Source organism: Anastrepha ludens, chromosome 3, assembly GCF_028408465.1.
Source record: "Anastrepha ludens isolate Willacy chromosome 3, idAnaLude1.1, whole genome shotgun sequence".
Lineage (NCBI taxonomy): Eukaryota > Metazoa > Arthropoda > Insecta > Diptera > Tephritidae > Anastrepha > Anastrepha ludens.
In genome coordinates, this window is record NC_071499.1 from 121,291,608 (window position 1) to 121,308,270 (window position 16,663).

At 38.7% G+C, this 16,663-nt stretch overlaps 3 protein-coding genes and 1 long non-coding RNA gene across 10 annotated transcripts in view; 2 read left to right on the top strand and 2 right to left on the bottom strand.

The window, feature by feature from the left end:
• LOC128858940 (uncharacterized) overlaps positions 1-10,293 on the bottom strand; it is a 47,213-nt gene extending 36,920 nt beyond the window's left edge. For 3 of the 7 annotated variants that reach the window (XM_054095550.1, XM_054095551.1, XM_054095547.1), the window contains exons 1-5: positions 10,059-10,293; positions 8,232-8,664; positions 3,414-4,404; positions 2,112-3,140; positions 491-2,027 (exon numbers count right to left, since the gene is read on the bottom strand). In XM_054095550.1, coding sequence (XP_053951525.1) covers positions 491-2,027; positions 2,112-3,140; positions 3,414-4,404; positions 8,232-8,633 — 3,959 coding nt within the window. In that variant the 5' untranslated portion in view covers positions 8,634-8,664; positions 10,059-10,293. Of the gene's footprint in view, positions 1-490; positions 2,028-2,111; positions 3,141-3,413; positions 4,405-8,231; positions 8,665-9,458; positions 9,686-10,058 lie in introns of those variants that run through there. The other 4 variants (XM_054095549.1, XM_054095548.1, XM_054095552.1 and 1 more) reach the window with 4 other exon arrangements.
• On the top strand, positions 9,362-10,792 carry LOC128858946 (uncharacterized). The gene is made up of 3 exons (XR_008454075.1): positions 9,362-9,540; positions 10,335-10,394; positions 10,737-10,792. It is a non-coding gene; the product is annotated as an uncharacterized LOC128858946 (long non-coding RNA).
• A 1,068-nt stretch (positions 10,793-11,860) lies between these two features.
• On the top strand, positions 11,861-13,308 carry LOC128858945 (vesicle-trafficking protein SEC22b). The gene is made up of 5 exons (XM_054095558.1): positions 11,861-12,225; positions 12,341-12,450; positions 12,627-12,882; positions 12,951-12,996; positions 13,066-13,308. The coding sequence occupies exons 1-5, from the start codon at positions 12,151-12,153 to the stop codon at positions 13,212-13,214; spliced, it is 636 nt and encodes a 211-aa protein (XP_053951533.1). The 5' UTR covers positions 11,861-12,150; the 3' UTR covers positions 13,215-13,308.
• LOC128858943 (box C/D snoRNA protein 1) lies at positions 12,911-15,786 on the bottom strand. The gene is made up of 5 exons (XM_054095555.1): positions 15,491-15,786; positions 14,903-15,418; positions 14,068-14,662; positions 13,845-14,010; positions 12,911-13,783 (listed from the first exon to the last, which is right to left on the bottom strand). Exons 2-5 carry the CDS (start codon positions 15,079-15,081, stop codon positions 13,479-13,481), a joined length of 1,245 nt encoding a protein of 414 aa, XP_053951530.1. The 5' UTR covers positions 15,082-15,418; positions 15,491-15,786; the 3' UTR covers positions 12,911-13,478.
• Positions 15,787-16,663: the final 877 nt, after the last annotated feature.

The window sequence follows — 16,663 nt, forward strand, 5'->3', positions numbered from 1 at the left end:
GACTAATTTGATTGCAATAATAACAGTGCTTCTAAACTTTCTTTTTATGGCAGAGAAGCTCTCGGAGACTTGCCATTGCCTAGAAAGCCTACCAAGGAAAATACATCCATTCAGTTATTTTCAGCGATTGTGTTTTAGTTGATTTCCCTGTTAGGAACTTTTTGAATTAGAAAAAGTTAGTACTAACTAAGAATTAAAAGCAAAAGCAAAGGAAACAAGTGAAAAGGAAACTTATTAGGGGGTTAAATTACTTGGATTATTACACAAGCTCTACTTGGGTGATTCTCATACGCAATTCATACTCGAGTTAGAATACTTCTCAGTAAATATTTACATTTTCAAGGCAAAGCATAACAACGTAATACAACTAATTGCTAAATAATTGCAAACTTAACTCAATTCAAACTCAAAGTCGTTAATAAAATAAAAGTCAAAACAAAAATAACTAAAAAAACGGCATTAAACATTAAAAACGTGTCAGCCAACTTACCTATCCTTGTCATTTTGCACCGAACTACGACCCGAATGCACCGACTCACGTCCGTCTGCCGTAGCTGCAGCCAAAGAGCTACTATTCAAGCTGGCATGATCGCCGCCTGTCGCAATTTGCGCACCCAAATTCGATGCTGTTGTAGCAGCCGCATGGCCATAGTACTTCTTATACCACTCCGAGTATGCCTGCGGATTGGTGCGCGCCATTTGCTCATAGTAATAGGAAGTGTACGGATCATAGCCATACGCGCCTGGCGGATAGCCATACATGGAGGCATGTCGTGGATCGTAGCGTGCGCGCTCCTTTTCCAAATCACTTTCACGTGCATTGCGTGAGCTCTGCTTACGGTACTCTTCGTATTCGCGTGCATCGCCACGTTCACCACGCGTTGGTTTGTCGCCCCCACCACGAGGTCGGCGTTCCAGTGTATCATAGTCAACGCGACGTGTGCGCCGATGCTCGCGCCGTTCATCATCCACATAAGTGCTACGGCGCACGTCGCGCCCCTCTTCGATGGATTTTTCACCGCGTTTAGTTGAGCCACGGTGACGACGATTGTAGTCGTCATAGTCGCGTTCACTGCGATCGCTGCGTCCGGCGCGATCTTCATTGTGATGACGTGTACCATTGCGACGTGATTGCTCTTTGCGCCGACCAGCCGTATCGTCTACATCCTCTTCGTATTGACGATTGTGACGCACACTTCGGCGCAATGCATCTGATTTGCCACTTTCACGTACATAATACTTATCGCGCAACTTTTCACGATCGCCAGCACCACGTTCGTCGCGCTTCTCACCACGATCACCACCGCGGCGCCGTTTATCCTTCGCATACTCTCGCTCTTCGCGGTCACGATCGCTGCGTACACTACCTTCACGATAGCCGCGACGACGTTCACGTTCACGCTCGCGCTCACGATCACTCGAGTATGGCTCGGACTCGTCGAGTTCGAGATCATCGCTTTCATATCGATCAACAGAGCTGCGTTGCTTGTCGCGGCGCTGTTGTTGCTGACGATCAATTACTTTCCGCTCCAACTCACCAGCTGAGTGTTTGCGCGACTTGTTGCTACCTGTGTAACGCGTCGCGTGAGGGTGGTGCTGATGATCTGCCACCGGATCGCTCTCATCATTGCCAGTCGAGGCATTGGATAGATCCTTTGATTTCATCTGATGATGATGGTGGTGTTGACCATGATGGTGATGAGCATCATGGTTGTCAGCGTTTGAAGGTGCTGGCGGTTCGCTGCTAGCAGCAGCGCCCTCCAAAGGTGGCTCATCACGACTGTTTACGGTGAGCAAGGGCGGATGCTGCAACTGCTGTTGATCCTCCAAGTTCTCACCGTCAAGCTCAATTTCGCGCTGGCCACTAGCGATTTGTGGCGGTGGCGCAGAGGCATTGCTCTCGGGTGACCTTTCGACTCCCGTCACAACGCGTTGCTCGTTGCTAACATTACTTTCGCCAGGCACCAAATACAGATTGCGATCTGTGGTAATATCTATAGTGTTGCTATTGGCGGACGCAGAAGTCGCTGTGGATAGTAGAATAGAAGATATATTAGTTTTTTCGCTATTTCATAGAAGCCTTAAAAATTAGAATAGAACAGATTTCTTACCTCCCAAGTTACCGCTATTGCTCAAGGCCCCACGCTGGGCGGCATTTAGCAGCGGGACTGGTTGCACCTGCTCCAACGATGTATCCTCGCCATCTGCATGACGCTCATCCATATGCATATTTGCCGGCTCCTCGGTGCCAGTCACCATGCGTTGTGATGCTTCCAGCAACTCGGGCTGTCCCAGCACCAAACGCGATAGGCCAGGTGGCGGTAAACTATCGACTTCTAAATTCAACTCCTCATCGGGGTTCTCCGATAAAGGACTGGTCTGCAAGTACTGATTGCGTTCATCATTGGGCGGCGGCGGCGGTAACGCCGTTTGTGTGGCTGTTGGAGGCATTGAGCCCATAGGAGCGCCAGGTAAAGTCATTGACTGTGTTGTCGGTTGCTGCAGCGACGGTGGTGGCGGCGAAGGCAAGGGCAAGCCTAAAACTTCTTGATTCTCATGCAATATTTCTGAATTATCAGGTTCCAAGTGGTTGAGCAACGGATTAGCAAAATCAGCAGGTGGTGGTGGCACCGCAAAGGATGCTGCTGTTGGTGGCGCGGTGTTGCTGGTTGCCAACAAGCCAGCGCGGTGATGCTGTACAGCACCTGCACGCTTAAAAGGATTGCCAGCAGCTACAGCGCCAGCACCAGGCGGTGGTGGCAAATTGTTTGGCGGTGTCATGGCTGGCGGCGGCGGAGTTTGCAGCGGTAAATTTTGGGTGGCACCGGCAAGCAATATTGCTTCGGGTTGTGCAGCAGCTATTTCATTTTGGAAAGCCTGTGGTGGTGCTAAGGCATTTTCCAACGGCTCGCTTGTGGGACTGGCAACGCCTGGTGGTGAGGCGTACTGGCGTGATGGGCGCGAAACTGGTTTGGCTTGTGATACGTAAACGGAGTTTGGAATGTTGCTATTGGTTGTGACGGCGACACTGGTGACAGTGGATGAGGGAGCGGAAGCGACAAGGCTAGATGCTGGTGGTGGCGCACTTGTATTGTAATTCTCATTGCTCGCTTCGGAGATTGGTAGTGAAGTGGGTTTGCCTGCGAAAAGAAAATGCGCGAAAATGTTAGAAATTACACGATTTCTAAATTAAATCGTCAAAAAAAACTCATTTAAATAAGAGCATACGCAAAATTATATAAGAGTTTGAAAGGAAAAATAGAATGCGTGATTTTTGAGTATCTTTTGTCTTATCTTCTGTAAAACGTAAAACGACAAGATCCTCACAAAATAATATCGTTTCAAATTTCAACACAAAAACTGTTCCTAACTACGCCTCCCATGAACTACCAAGTGCTTTATGTCGTACCAACCTAAAACAGTTGCTGCTGCCGCTTTCACCCCACCTGCATCTGTTACAGCAAATTCAGCCGCTTTCTGTTGAGGCACTTGAACGCTGTTTGCGACTTGTCGGGGCACTTGTGTTGCTTGACGGTTATTTGTAGTTGTTGGCACTTGAGGTGGTAGTGTGGGTTGCTTTTCGACACCTACAGTATTCGCATTCGCATTTACATCGTCGCCAAGATTCCAACTCCAGTTCTCATTCGTCGACTGTGTACCAAAGCTGTCCTCAATTACATTTGAAGTGTTGTAGTTCGTTGATTGTGGCTCCGAAATATGTTGTTGTTGTTGTTGTTGATACGTCGGCTTCTGAATCGGCAACTGTGTGGAATGCTGCTGCTGCTGTTGCTGCTGCTGCTGCTGCCCAGTTGGTGCTTGTTCAGCTTCACTACCAATCACATTCCCATTATCATTCCAATCCCAGTCACCCCAGCCATCGCTCTTGTTCGCATTGTTGTTATCAAAGAAATCAGCAGCGGGTTGAGCTTGCTGCTGCTGATATTGTGACTGTGTCTGTGGCTGAAAGAAATTCGACGTATCGTGTGCCACTTGCTGCAGCGGTTGTTGTTGATATTGTGCCTGCTGTGCAATGGGAGGCGGTGGCTGTTGTGGTGGCTGCTGTTGAGTCGATTGGTTTGATGTGAAATAATTATCATAAGTGGTTTGATGTGGATATTGTTGCTGCTGCTGTTGCGGTGGCGCGCTATTTACAGCAGCCGCCACTGGCAAGTCCGGCGGCTGCCAGATATTATGCGTGGCATTTGCTGTTGTGTGTTGTTGCTGCGGCTGAGTGGGGTACAGATTGCTGGCATGTTGTGGTTGCTGCTGCAGTGGCTGCTGCTGTTGTTGTTGTTGCGACCAATTACTGTTAGTAGCGGCAGCATTAGATTGCATCATTTTATTCGGCTGCCCGTAAGTTGGTTGCTGCCAAGCGGCTGATGCCGGTGGCGGTTGCTGCTGCAGCTGTAAAGAGAAAAATGAAAGCATTTAAAAAACTGGTTTTCAAAATTTAACAGTATCATAAAATACATGTATGTGGCGGTGTTAACTATTTGCTGACAAATGTGTACAAAAAAAGTGCTTCAGATTTTTCAGTTGGGCTTAAATAGATTGTTGTTGTAGCAGCATAAACATTCCCCATACATATATGGGGAATGCTGCTGAGGTGACAGTCCTGGGGTGAGGTGACAGTCCTGGGGTGGATATAAATCCGAGTCGTTCCGGTTAAGTAGAACCGACTGTCGTACAGTTTTATTATATACAAATTAGGCCAGGTCGATTTGTGGGGAGGCAAAAAAATCGCCCATTGCTCTGTGAAAATCATATTCTAGGGATCAAAATAACAAACTTTGCCGAAGGAACCATACCTCTAAAACGAATTCTGATGTCCCCCAATTTGGGTCGAACTTTTTAGTTTATTTTCTATAACTCAATTAAATTAATTTTTTGATGGCCTAGTCGCTAATGCTTTTTTAATTCTTTGTGATTGTAATTCATTACTTTTCCAATTTTCAAATAAAAAAAAAAAAATTTTTTTCATTTGCATATGTTCTGACTAAATAAATTTTTTAAGAGAAAAAATAGATATTATTATAAATAAATAATAAATATTATTATAAATAAATAGGTAAAAATAAAGAAAAAAACAGCCATTTAGCTGATTTTTTCATGTAAAGGCCAAAAATGGTGATATTTTGAAAAGATTGTATGGGGAACCCCTCGGGGGTGTTCCAGGGGGTGTGCCACTGGCATGGGTGGATCGGCCGTCCAAAGTTAGTGGGGGTCGGTCATACATTTGGACTCGATTGGAGCACTCTAAATGGGTCAAAGTGAGATTTTTCAAAATTTGCCCCTACCCAAAAGTTCGACCCAAATTGTGGGACATCAGAATTCGTTTTAGAGGTATGGTTCCTTCGGCAAAGTTTCTTATTTTGATCCCTAGAATACGATTTTCACAGAGCAATGAGCGATTTTTAAACCGACCCGCCCTAATACAAATAAATCAGTCATAGAAAACATTTGAAATATAATATTTTTATAAAAAACTTATTGTACTAGTGTATGTACGAGTATATGTGTATTTATAATGCGTTCACAACTTTTTTTTTTTTTTTTTAATATTTTATAGAAAAGGCAATTCCTAATATTGCTGAATGTACTCAACTTTGTATGTACTTTTCTTTATTATTACCTTTTTTACCTCTTCCTTATTTTACAACTTCAACTTTTTTACTATTACTGCTTCTTTATCACAACTGTAATTTAAATTTTTAAATTTTAATTTTATTGTTCATTTTATTTAGTCTAGGATTTAAATATACAGTAGGTTCTGTTTTTATACGGTAGATACGTTCCGCAAGAAACAGCATAAAAAAAAACAGCATAAAAAAAGCTACCAGTTCTATAGTAAAACTATAGATACGTTTCAAATGCTAAAACCGCATAAATCTGAAATAATGTAATAAAATCGCATAAAAAAGGGCACTAGTCCTATATTATAACTATAGATACGTTCCATAGACCGCATGAATCTGAAATAATTAAATAAAATCGCATAAACAAAATATTGTATTTTTGAAAATTTTATCTTTATTTAAGAAACGTCAGAATCGAAAAATAAATTTAAGTCAGAAATAGAATCAGACAATACCCACATGTTGCGCGTTCGTTTAAGATTTGGCGTAAAATCACTTTCGTCACTTTAGGAAATGCACACGTCTGATCTAGATAGTTATGCAGGCGGTTCCATACTTGTAGGGTTAGCATTTCTGATGTAATCTGTGATGAGTTTTTGCTTAGCTGGTTTAGAATCTTGTTTATATGTACAATTCCCGATAGGTCGACATGCATTTTGTAATTAAAAAAAAAAAACCGCACTATTTCAAAACCGCATAAAAAAAAAGCCACATAAAAACAGAACCTACTGTATAATCAATTCTTAAGGTCAATCATTGTAAAAGCAACCTATGGTTGTATGTTTGACTTAAATAAAATTAAAATAAATAAATGTCGATAGTTTTTAGGAATTAATTAATTTATAATTAACCAATGTTTAGCTAACTGTCAGTAGAATTTAAATGTTTTAAGAATTGCAGTGCTTTTCCGTAAATTCTGAAAATGTTTTAAGGTTTACCTTAATCTGCCATGGTAAAATACTAAAAAAACAACATTTTTCGACCACATCATTTGCTATTATTTACAAGATTTTCATGAAAGAAAACAATTTTCCAAAAAAAATAACTATTTTAAAATTATATTACAAAAAAAAGTCTAGAATTTTCAATGCACCGTGAAACAATAGATTTCTATTCGGTTGTTGTTGTTTTTGTAGCAGCATAAACATTCCCCACACATATACGGAGAATGCTGCTGAAGTTACAGTCTTTGGCGGCATATAAATTCGGGTCGTTTCGGTTACGTAGAACCGACTGTCGTGGGAACGATTTCTATTCAGTAAAAGGCTCTTGTTAGCTGGCACAACAACAACAATAAAATTTATTTATTTATTTTATTTTTTATTTTTAAAAGCTTACATGATAATAAAATTATAAGTAAACTCAAGCAAACGCTGCGCTAGCAGCAGAGGCTTTCGGCTGGCTGGTGATATGTGTTCGATCAGATACGACGGAGTAGGTCGGTGTCCTTCAGAAATTTGTAAATTTTTGAAGTGGTGATGCCTTTGAGAAGCAAGTTCTGGGCAGGATACCAGTAGATGATGTACACTGACTGTTGCTTGGCAGAAGGGGCAGGTGTAATAGGTGTACGCTAGTAAGTATGGTGTGCCCAATACGGGGACGTGTGTATGGTGTAATGCGGTTGGTGGGTATGGATGATGGATAGGCAGGTTTTGAACGTTTGGGGTTAATGCTCGAATAATGGTGTTTATAATACGACCATTCTCGAAGTAACTTAGTTTGCCTCTGTTCATGAATAAATCGGTATATGTCGCTAGGTAGGATGACAATAAAATTAAATCTAAATCCAAGATACAAAACTTTCATGTATCCTAATCTGTTGTATGTAGAACTAATCGTCGTTTACTAGACAGGGCTAGTATACTGGGGTGGCAGCCCTTGATCGGGAAAAACCAGAGTCATTCCGGTAACGTAGAACCGGCTGCAATAGGAATGAATCCGTCGTCGTGAAACAACATGCTTATAGGAACCAATCGAAAGCACCACCTTCTTGGGCTTACGCTGGAGGAGCTGGAAGTGATGAATGAGCAACAAATTTGAAGGCAAAAGAGCGCTAACATAACTCTTGGGTATATTTAAAAGCAATATCCTTCCACGTATTGCTATTTAGATTCCTTTTTCAGAAAATTTCCGATTAAAAAATATAAATTTTAGCATATAAACTAAATATGTATATCACTGTTGTTTTATATTTTCTGTAGACCCAAGAAGGAACTTCATTTACTTATACAATATATTTGTGAAATTATCGCAATGGCAGTAAAATGATAATGAGGTCGTGAATGCACAAAATTAATGTTCACTGCGTTTTTATGTGATTTCCATAGAGCAACAAAAAATACAATTATCAACTGCAAACCCAATAAGTGAACTTTATACATATAAACGCATTTACACGATTAAAATGACCGAAAATATCGCAATATCTGAGTGTTTTTCCCGTTTTTTTTTTCTTTCCTGTAGTTATGTATGTATGTATGTACATGCATAAGCTTACACCAGTAATAGGACAAAAGCACATGTTTCTGCGTATTCATCCAAATACAACTATACTACAATACATGAGCCAGGCCCTGTTAACCCAAATCAAGTTACCTGCTGTACGCCGCCAAAATGGCCAGGCTGCTGCTGGTGTGTGCCACCGTTGGCATGCATTGGCGAGCGTAAGGAGTTAGGCTGCTGCGGCTGTTGAGTGTTATTGTTAGAAGTTAACTGTTTGCTCAAATATGCGCCAGAGGAGGGGGGCAGGTTGGATGCAAGTGGCGGTGCCGGATTCGTGTAAGCATTAGTGGTGGCAACTGAATTGGCTGGTGCCAATGGTTGTGGTGATAAATGCTGTTGTTGTTGTGGTATATTTAATGATTGCTGCTGCTGTGCAACCGGTGGAGCTTGATGTTTTTGCTGTTGTGAATATGGGTGCTGCTGCTGCTGCTGTTGGTGCTGATGCGGTGGCAGCGTGGGCGGTAGCGCTGATGCATTTTGTTGCACCCAAGACATTTCTCTTACAATTTATACACCGAAATTGTAGCTGTATGCAAAAAAGATAGTGATGTGTAACAGAACTCATGATATGTTAACGAAACAACTAAGATGGTATAAATGTTTGAATTTATATGAAAGCTAGCAAGGTGATTGACCGTGTCGAATTGAAAAGAGAAGGAAAATAAAACAATTGTTGCAACGTGCCAATGAATGGGAATTGAGGGGGTACTATAACACATGTTTAAACAATTTTAAAAGGTATTATGTTATGAACATGTATTTTTCGATGAGTGCTTTTTCTCAAAAACTAATGCATGCAAAATACATTTGTAAATCTAACATTTAGCACTTGAATATATGTTCCTTTTTATTGAGGTTCACTTGCACTTTTTTAAATTGAATAGTAAGTTTGAAAGCATTTGAACAGAGTAAACAAACAAAAATAAATTAGAATAGAAAAACGCTGAATAATCCGGATTTTATACAGGCACACAACCATGCCGTATGCTCGTCTGCAAATAACCAATCCGCAACGCAAAAACACTAGACGTATATATATATGGGATATGTGGATGTAAAAAATCAAGACTCATTTAAACCACAGAAGCTACAACTAGAAAAAAAAGTAATTATATTGGTTCAATGAGAGCCCATTAAACATATGTATACATTTATGCATATTTAACGTTCTCTGCTTCAGTTGTGTTTTTTTCTTGTTTTTGTCACTACTCCCATACTGTGTCCATTGTTGTTGCGGTTGCGCGGCGTAAAGGAATAAATGAAAAGGTTTACGTGGAAGTTTTCATGGTTTCAGTAACCACCACACCAATAAAGTTTTACCTTTTACTTTCTGGCAGCACACAAATTTGAACACTTTCTACTATTTACAGTTATCTAACATATCCCGAACACTTTTACATGCGTAAGTGCAATAAGTTTTTCTGATATATAGTACACAAATTTCCAGATGATTTTCGTGAAAGTTATAAATTTTTTCAGTGAAAAATCTACACAGTGCGAAAGAAAAGAGTACAATGAACGAGTTTATAACACAGAAAAAATTAAATGTCAAAATTTAATGTTGACGTGTGGCAAAGCAAGTGAAAAGCAAACAAAACGAAAATGTAATAGGCAGGGTTGCATGCCGCAACGATTAGGGACTTTATGGCCTGGGCAAACAGTATTAGATTTATGCATGCTTAAGTTTAGCAGATTTCCAGTGCAAATTATAAAATGTAAAACAAAAACATGAAACGAGGTCAATAACACCTTTTTTGTGCTGAAGTAATACTCGAATGTCCGTTTTACACTACTTTGTTTATTGTATTTTACTTTAAACGTATTTCACTTGCTACTAGTTACAAACACTTTCACATAAAATTATACATATGCGTTTATATGACGATTTTCCAATTTGCATGCTTCTCTTTCTTAACTTACTTCTGTTTTTCAATTATGTACTGTCACTTTTCGTTTTCGTGCTTGCACACACGATAAAACGCATAATTTTACTTGGACTTTCTGCCCTAATTAATTCGTTTTCGTTTACACTCGATTTTTTTCGTTAAATGTGTGGATTTCCTACGAAACTGCAGTATTTTAATTGGTTTCAAAATGACTGCAATTATAAGGAAAAATCTCACTGCCAACTCAAACCGACCTTTTTCCTTTCTGACGTTTCTCATCTGTTTCTCTTTCTGCGTCTTTCCAACACAGGGTGAGCAGTTGGTGAACAAATTCGGGAAAGCGAGGAGGGCTATTCTAAAAACAGCAAAGGTATCATTGTTTCTGGTGCTTATCAAAATCGTAGGAAATTTTAATTTGTGCTGACGACACGATGCCACTGATGTTTTCTTTAGTTAAACCTTGAGACGTTTACTGAACTAGGCAATTAAGAGTCTAGGGAAGGGTTATCTAAAATTAAAATTTGAACCGAATTGAGGGGCAAGAGACCGCGGACCGGAAAAAGATACTCTGAAACGCTAGACAGGAACTCTAGTATATTTCCAGCGGATGTATACGCATTAGAAAGATGCGCACATTTTAGCCTTGATTAACAAAAGCACAGCTATCCTTGCTAACAGTTAGGTAGTAATTAAGGCTCTCAACTCTTTCCAGGTTACATAAAATGTCATCATTAACTGAATATCTTACGCCAAACCAATGAGGTAGGAGTCCCGTGGGTTCTAGGGTATACGCAAATTACTGGAAACGAAAAAAATTAACCAGTAAAGGGGCGGTTATTGTTGTAGCAGCATAAACATTTCCTATACATACACGGGGAATGCCGCTGAGGTGGCAGGTTCTGGCCAGATGTAAATCTGTATCGTTCTGGTAACATAGAACCAATTGTTGTAGGAACGGTCTCCCCATTTATAGCTTAGGAACAATTTTGTGGCGCAGGAAGACTAAATTCTCCTCTTTTTTTTCAGGAAAGTAAGGACAGAAAATATCGTATTGCATCGAACTTCAGTAATAGGAAGTTTTAACCTAAACAGTTTTAAAGGTTGTATGAAATGAAATACAAATAATTTTGATATCACAATAATTCTAATAGGGATTGTAGACTGAATCATCATCTTACTACAATGTTCGGAAATTTACCGCTTTCGGACAAGCGAAGCAACTCCTTCATTCTCTCAAGTCTGACTTCTTGCTGCTTTGGTGTTAGACCATACGCCTTTTCGATCTTGTAAGGCGTTACTTTGAGATCATTTTTCAGTATTATAACGGTACAATAAATAAAAACTTTATTTACGTTAAGGTGCTTGAGCTCACGAACAATCACTGGTTGTGATTGTCCAGCCAAACCTAACGCAATCACACTATTACGTATGAAATCCATTACTGATTTTTTTTTCGCATTTGCTCTCGCCAAAATGCTTCCGCGCGCTTGTAAACAATATTCCGGACTGCCATTTAGCCAACTAACAGAAAGCTGATGCCCGTGCATGAGTTGTGCGAGCGGTCTGAAGTTGGTTACACTTCGAGTGCCGGACCCTATAGATAGTCGCAGAATATTAATAATGTATTCCGAATTAGTATATAAAGATGGATATGCTAAAAAATTGAAAAATCCTCAATACATCTACGTATATTGTAGTTTTATTTTTTGCATTAAAAGCAGTTTCAAACAAATAAATAATGGCATAATTAAATTAATTTAAAAAATTATGGTAATCAAATATATACAATCCAACCAGCAACCCTGCGCTCTTCTTATTACAACAAAAATCTTGTTTGTTCGGCGATTTTGACATTTAGCTGACGTGTTCGGATTGCTCCATAAACCCATAAATTTCACCAATTTGCAACGAAACGGATTATAAATTGTTTCGATGCGTTTTTTGTTAATTTTTTAGATTAATTCTAAGCAACCACCATTAGCAATTCAGAAAAAAACAAAGTAGTTCCAAATAACGCAAAAGGTTGTAATGAGTTTAGTGTCTGCAATTTGCAGCAAATAGAGGAACAAATTTCCAGGACTTCACCAACATTAGTTTCGATATCGGCGCAAACACAATCCTAAAAGATGGCCCTGTTGACTTTGATTGCGCGTGTGATAGACGGACTTCCACTGGTGGGAACAATGCAAGATGACGAACAGGTACAAATACCCAACTTCAGCTTATTTATAATTAGCCACCCCCCAATAGAGTACGGGGGCGCAATAGCTATTCACGTACTCTAATTATAAAATCTTCTACATGATTTTTAAATAGTCTGGACGCACCATACTAGAATATCAAAATCAAGCGAAAATGTTATTCAGAAAATTGGGTTCACATTCACCGGCGCGTTGCAGCATAGAAACTGGACCTTATTTATTTCAGTAAGTGCAGCGCAATAAAATGAGAGCAAAGTGCAATAATTTAAAAAGCATTGAAGTGATTGAAATGTATATAAAGTGCTTTTACTTTTATTTTTACTTGGCCAACGCGCTTATCTGTGTCGTGTCTATATTTCAAAACTTTTCGATAAATTTCCGGCATTTCCTTTTTGTTTCAGCTATCTCATAGAAAATGATGTCTGCTATCTGGTGATGTGTGATAAAATGTACTCCAAACGTTTGGCCTTCAATTACTTGGAGGACCTAGCGCAAGAATTTCATGCCAACTATGGGCGTCGCGTAAATTCTGTGACACGTCCTTATGCATTTATCGAATTCGACGTTTACATACAAAAAGCCAAAAAGCAATTGACCGACCGACGACGAAATATAAATGCAATCAACACGCAATTGCAGGATGTGCAGCGAATTATGGTGAGCCAAATTAAGAGCACAAGTAAGGTCAAAACTAATGGGTTGTAATATTTTTATTTAACATTTAGGTACAAAATATCGATGATGTACTGCAGCGTGGAACAGTGTTATCAGGTTAGTTTTCCACATTTCTTTTGGTTTGCATGAAATGAAGGATTTACATTTCAATTCTTTTTTGTGCAGAATTGGACACTAAAACACAAAATCTATCGATGATGTCCCAAAAATACAAAAAGGATGCGACATATTTAAATCGAAAATCGATGTATTTGAAACTTGGCGCGGCCGGTATTGCTATAGTAGTATTTGTTTTATACTTTTGGGTTTTGTAATAATTGTTAAATGTTTATTAAAAAGAAAAGTAATATGAGAAAAGCTAACTAACCGTTTGTATGGCGATATATTATATTTTTAGTGACAAGTGAATGACAAAATGTTTATTTTTTTATTTTTTGATTTTTTCTAGGCAATATAATAAAAAGTATGTATTTAAAAAAAAAAAATCTTACTTTATGCTTTAAAAAAACATTTCAACAACATATAAAAAAATTACATCTGCACGCATATAAATTCCACTTACATATTTATATTTGTGACTAACTTTTACACGTTTCCTCCTCTGTTTCGTCACCGGAAGAAGATGACGATAGCATTTCCCACAACTGTTCGTCGGTAAATAGAAAATTACTTGGTGCTTTCTCGAACTCCTCGCGCTTTTGCGCACGTGCTTCACGCCGCTTTTCCGCTAAAACATTAGCTAATTTTTTGGCATCCGCCGCTTGCACCTCATCAGAGGCCACGTCAGTATTTTGGCCGTTTGCGGAATTCTCACTCAAACGTCGTTTGTGTAACGCTTCTATCGCAGCTTCATGGCACTTGGTTTCGGCTTCAACGTCTTCATCTAAACATTAGAACATGTTTGATTTAGTCGAAATACAAATTTATACTTTTAAATAATTTACCACTATCAATTATATCACAACCAGCTGGACTTTGCTCATAGCTTACGTAGATGCAGGGGAATTCTACAAGAGTTTTGCCTGCCAAATTCTCCCTCAGTGTCTTACGCACATCCAAAGCATAATAACGTGTGCGTGAGCATTTAATGCCTTCCGCTTTTAGCAAAAGCTGCAAAATAAGATAACTTAATTACTTCACCCACAATAAAAACACGCGCGCACATACCTTCAACCTATAGATTCCAGCACTTTGATAGTATGACAATGCTTTTTTTTGCGGCACGGCTTCTGCATTTTCTATGTTCATATATTTATCCAACAATTGTGCCAATGTCAAATCCTCAGCGCAACGTTCATCTACATACTGTAGCGCTCCTGCATTGACGAAAATCCATTCTATGCGCCAGTAAATTTTACGGGAATTCCAATCGTAGAATGTCGTATTAGTTTTGTGGCGCGAGAAATTCGGCAACAAGAAGCGGAGCACAGTGTGTCGTTCAGCGGCGGCGCCTCGCAAGCGAAACAAATGTATTGGCAACGTTTTATTGTAACGTGTAAACCGTTTAATTGTATCCTTTTTGCGAGCATCCACATAGCGCGTACACTCCTCCAAAAAGTAATAATCGTTCATGAAATCCATTTTAGTCATTTTTCGCAGAGGAATGAATTTGGTACGATCACGTATTCCATCGCAGTCGAGCTCCTTTTTGTGTATTTGCACGCAACGCAGGCAACATGTCTTCACTTCGCATTTAGGACAACAATAGCGTGCATTATCAGCGGCACAAACTTCGCATTTGCCAAGACGCGGTGTGAGGTAGCTGGAGCCAAACATAAATAAAGAGAAAAATGTGTAAAATTTGTATGAAAATATTTTCAAACAAGATAGCATGCTTCAAATTTATGAATTCATGTATGCATGTATGCATATCTTTAAAATTACTTCAAAACCATGACACTGCTCTAAGCGCATTAGCGTGGTTCAATTGTAAGTTCACTGCTTTCTAGCCTTATCAAAATTCATGCTATCATTTTGTTTGCCTTTCAAATAGCCACAGTACCTGCTGCTCAATGCTTCAATATCACTATCGCTATTGATGGCCTTGTCATCTTCACTATCAGCATCTTCATCCGAAGGGCCAGAGTCATCTTTCTTCGCGCGCTTCTCTTTATCAGCAACATGGCTCGCTAGTAATTCGGTGTCTGTCGTTGAAGCCTCTGTGTCGTGTAAACGTTTCATTATTGTGAAGTATAAATTAATTACTCTCAAAAGATTCCAACGCTTCTAGTCAGGGACTTTAGAAATAAATTCAACGGGCAATCAATACGGTTTTGACAGTGCGGTGCGGACAGCTTTCGTTTTCTCTTTGCTATTCACTTCATAGATAACTTCTGTATGAATTTACGTTCGCTGTTCTCAGGAGAAAGAGAGTTTCGCATGTAGTAATCTATGATTCGCTTATTATTTATTTTCTTTGGAACTTCAAAGTCAGCTGTTTGTGTGAATTTTGTTTCACCAAAAAGCAAGACGCAACAAATTATTTCAAGTTTTTCTTAAAAACACAGTTAAACAGTTGCTGTAAATAGTGAGTAATATTAGTGATTAAAAATAAATAAAATATTCAAATCATATATATGTATTTACTTACGGTGGTGGGTTTGACTGAGGATTCTAAGTTGCCTAGGCGCTGAATGTTGTGTTGTGATTACATATTGACGTAATATTTCACACACACACACGTATTTCCCTTTCTTTAAAATTATTGCATTACAATTTATATTTACATGTACGTAACAAACGAAAACTGCAATTAGACTTTCCCTTTTTGTTTATTTGCGGAGTTAATTATTGTCGTTGATAAACGTTTTAATGGATCTTCGAAGCTATTTGGAACCACGTGTGTTGTCAAATCTCACGGGAGAATTGCGAGATCTACACTTTGTTCAGCTTTCGTAAACATTTTTATTTTGTTGACTTGTTGTATTCAAACCCAGTAGACATTAGCAGCGAACGTTCTCTGTATTAGTTGAAGAGAAAAACTCATTGCTTAAAAAATGCAAATATTGTATAAAGGTAACCCAGTAGATAGTTAGTCACATACGATATAGTATGTACATGAGAAAAAATGAAAGAAAATCGATAGTTCAAATAAAATAAAATAAAATAGAAAAGCAAACAAATCAGCAAAAATGAAGGAAATTTTAGTTGAGAAAATTCTAAATTGATCAAAAAATATAAAAAAATTCTGATAAAAATAAATAAAATAAAATAGTAACTTTGGCCAGTGGAAAGTTAGACACACACGAAAAACATAAGAAAAAATTGAAGAAATTCGAAAGTTCAATTAAAATATGGGAATTCAAAATAAAATAAGATAACAAGCAAATCAGCAGAAATGAAAAAAAATTTTAGTTAAGAAAATTCTATATTGAGTAAGAAAAATTTCAAATTGGAAAATATTCTGGCAGCATTAAATTAAATTAAATCAAATAGTAACTTCGGCCCAAAAATAATATATTCTAACATAAGACAGATCGATTGAAAGCAATATTACTATAATGCCCTTTTAAAGAGCCACAAGTGAAAAGTGAGAGGAAACTGTTAAAAATGTCAGCTTTTGTGCAAAACAAAGAAGTTAATAGAGAGTGATAATTTGTTGTAAAAAAGACATCAACAGCAATGAAACCAATAAATTATATTAAATAAAATAGTAACTTTGACTCAAAAATAAAATATTTCCACATAATGTGCTACCTCTCCTTTCTCCACTATGGAGTGCATGAAAGGGTTTCACTCATAATCGGATGCATAATTGTCCACT